General features: G+C 50.8%; 1 protein-coding gene across 1 annotated transcript in view; it reads left to right on the top strand.

Annotated features, from left to right (window-relative positions):
- Nucleotides 1–618: 618 nt before the first annotated feature.
- The window catches only part of myg1 (myg1 exonuclease), a gene marked incomplete at its 5' end in the record, with an annotated part of 11625 nt that continues 9124 nt past the window's right edge, over nucleotides 619–3119 (top strand). The window contains one exon of the mRNA XM_078538072.1: nucleotides 619–731. Within this exon, the coding sequence (XP_078394198.1) occupies nucleotides 619–731 (113 nt within the window). The remainder of the gene's footprint in view (nucleotides 732–3119) is intronic.

Raw genomic sequence — 3119 nt, 5'->3', positions numbered from 1 at the left:
ACAGAGACACTGTTCAGTGTAAGATTACTCCCTGTGTTACTGTACAGAGTCACTGTTTATTCAGGGTAAGGGTCACTCCCTGTGTAACTGTACAGAGTCACTGTTCAGTGTAAGATTACTCCCTGTGTAACTGTACAGAGTCGCTGTTCAGCGTAAGATTACTCCCTGTGTAACTGTACAGAGACACTGTTCAGTGTAAGATTACTCCCTGTGTTACTGTACAGAGTCACTGTTTATTCAGGGTAAGGGTCACTCCCTGTGTAACTGTACAGAGTCACTGTTCAGTGTAAGATTACTCCCTGTGTAACTGTACAGAGTCGCTGTTCAGTGTAAGATCACTCCCTGTGTAACTGTACAGAGACACTGTTCAGTGTAAGATTACTCCCTGTGTTACTGTACAGAGTCACTGTTTATTCAGGGTAAGGGTCACTCCCTGTGTAACTGTACAGAGTCACTGTTCAGTGTAAGATTACTCCCTGTGTAACTGTACAGAGTCGCTGTTCAGTGTAAGATCACTCCCTGTGTAACTGTACAGAGACACTGTTCAGTGTAAGATTACTCCCTGTGTAACTGTACAGAGACACTGTTCAGTGTAAGATTACTCTGTCTCTGTTCCAGGACGCACAGATTGTTCGGACTCGTGACCCTAAAGTGCTGTCCGAGTGTGACGTGGTGGTGGATGTGGGGGGTGTTTACGATCCTGGGAAACACCGGTATGACCATCATCAGAGGTGAGTCTCTCTGCCTATCGGCGGTGTTGGAAGATGTGTGAGTCTCTCTGCCTATCGGTGGTGTTGGAAGATGTGTGAGAGTCTCTCTGCCTATCGCTGGTGTTGGAAGATGTGTGTGAGTCTCTCTGCCTATCGGTGGTGTTGGAAGATGTGTGAGAGTCTCTCTGCCTATCGCTGGTGTTGGAAGATGTGTGTGAGTCTCTCTGCCTATCGGTGGTGTTGGAAGATGTGAGAGTCTCTCTGCCTATCGGTGGTGGTGTTGGAAGATGTGTGAGTCTCTCTGTCTATCGGTGGTGTTGGAAGATGTGAGAGTCTCTCTGCCTATCGGTGGTGTTGGAAGATGTGTGAGAGTCTCTCTGCCTATCGGTGGTGGTGTTGGAAGATGTGTGAGAGTCTCTCTGCCTATCGGTGGTGGTGTTGGAAGATGTGTGAGAGTCTCTGCCTATCGGTGGTGTTGGAAGATGTGTGAGAGTCTCTGCCTATCGGTGGTGTTGGAAGATGTGTGAGTCTCTCTGCCTATCGGTGGTGTTGGAAGATGTGAGAGTCTCTCTGCCTATCGGTGGTGTTGGAAGATGTGTCAGACACTCTGCCTGTCGGTGGTGTTGGAAGATGTGTGAGGGTCTCTCTGCCTATCGGTGGTGTTGGGAGATGTGTGTGAGTCTCTCTGCCTATCGGTGGTGTTGGAAGATGTGTCAGACACTCTGCCTATCGGTGGTGTTGGAAGATGGTGAGAGTCTCTGTGCCTATCGGTGGTGTTGGAAGATGTGTGAGAGTCTCTGCCTATCGGTGGTGGTGTTGGAAGATGTGTGAGAGTCTCTCTGCCTATCGGTGGTGGTGTTGGAAGATGTGTGAGAGTCTCTCTGCCTAGCGGTGGTGGTGTTGGAAGATGTGTGAGAGTCTCTCTGCCTATCGGTGGTGTTGGAAGATGTGTGAGAGTCTCTCTGCCTATCGGTGGTGTTGGAAGATGTGTGAGGGTCTCTCTGCCTATCGGTGGTGTTGGGAGATGTGAGAGTCTCTCTGCCTATCGGTGGCGTTGGAAGATGTGTGAGGGTCTCTGCCTATCGGTGGTGTTGGAAGATGTGTGAGAGTCTCTCTGCCTATCGGTGGTGGTGTTGGAAGATGTGTGAGAGTCTCTCTGCCTATCGGTGGTGTTGTAAGATGTGTGTGGGTCTCTCTGCCTATTGGTGGTGTTGGAAGATGGTGTGAGTCTCTGCCTATCGGTGGTGGTGTTGGAAGATGTGAGAGTCTCTCTGCCTATCGGTGGTGTTGGAAGATGTGTCTGGGTCTTTCTGCCTATTGGTGGTGTTGGAAGATGGTGTGAGTCTCTCTGCCTATTGGTGGTGTTGGCAGATGTGAGAGTCTCTCTGCCTATCGGTGGTGTTGGGAGATGTGAGAGTCTGTCTGTCTATCGGTGGTGTTGGAAGATGTGTGTGGGTCTCTCTGCGTATTGGTGGTGTTGGGAGATGTGAGAGTCTGTCTGTCTATCGGTGGTGTTGGGAGATGTGAGAGTCTCTCTGCCTATCGGTGGTGTTGGGAGATGTGAGAGTCTCTCTGTCTATCGGTGGTGTTGGAAGATGTGTGAGAGTCTCCCTGCCTATCGGTGGTGTTGGGAGATGTGAGAGTCTCTCTGCCTATCGGTGGTGTTGGAAGATGTGTGAGGGTCTCTCTGCCTATCGGTGGTGTTGGAAGATGTGTGAGGGTCTCTCTGCCTATCGGTGGTGTTGGAAGATGTGTGAGTCTCTCTGCCTATCGGTGGTGTTGGGAGATGTGTGAGTCTCTCTGCCTATCGGTGGTGGTGTTGGGAGATGTGAGAGTCTCTCTGCCTATCGGTGGTGTTGGAAGATGTGTGAGTCTGTCTGCCTATCGGTGGTGTTGGAAGATGTGTGAGTCTCTCTGCCTATCGGTGGTGTTGGAAGATGTGTGAGTCTCTCTGCCTATCGGTGGTGTTGGGAGATGTGTGAGTCTCTCTGCCTATCGGTGGTGTTGGGAGATGTGAGAGTCTCTCTGCCTATCGGTGGTGTTGGAAGATGTGTGAGTCTCTCTGCCTATCGGTGGTGTTGGGAGATGTGAGTGTCTCTCTGCCTATCGGTGGTGTTGGAAGATGTGTGAGGGTCTCTCTGCCTATCGGTGGTGTTGGAAGATGTGTGAGTCTCTCTGCCTATCGGTGGTGTTGGGAGATGTGTGAGTCTCTCTGCCTATCGGTGGTGTTGGGAGATGTGAGAGTCTCTCTGCCTATCGGTGGTGTTGGAAGATGTGTGAGTCTCTCTGCCTATCGGTGGTGTTGGGAGATGTGAGTGTCTCTCTGTCTATCGGTGGTGTTGGAAGATGTGAGAGTCTCTCTGCCTATCGGTGGTGGTGTTGGAAGATGTGTGAGAGTCTCTCTGCCTA

Source organism: Cetorhinus maximus, unplaced genomic scaffold (genome assembly GCF_964194155.1).
Source record: "Cetorhinus maximus unplaced genomic scaffold, sCetMax3.hap1.1 HAP1_SCAFFOLD_3780, whole genome shotgun sequence".
NCBI classification, from domain to species: Eukaryota; Metazoa; Chordata; class Chondrichthyes; order Lamniformes; family Cetorhinidae; genus Cetorhinus; species Cetorhinus maximus.
The sequence above is the reverse complement of the archived record's forward strand: the minus strand, read 5'-3'. Positions and strand labels throughout refer to the sequence as shown.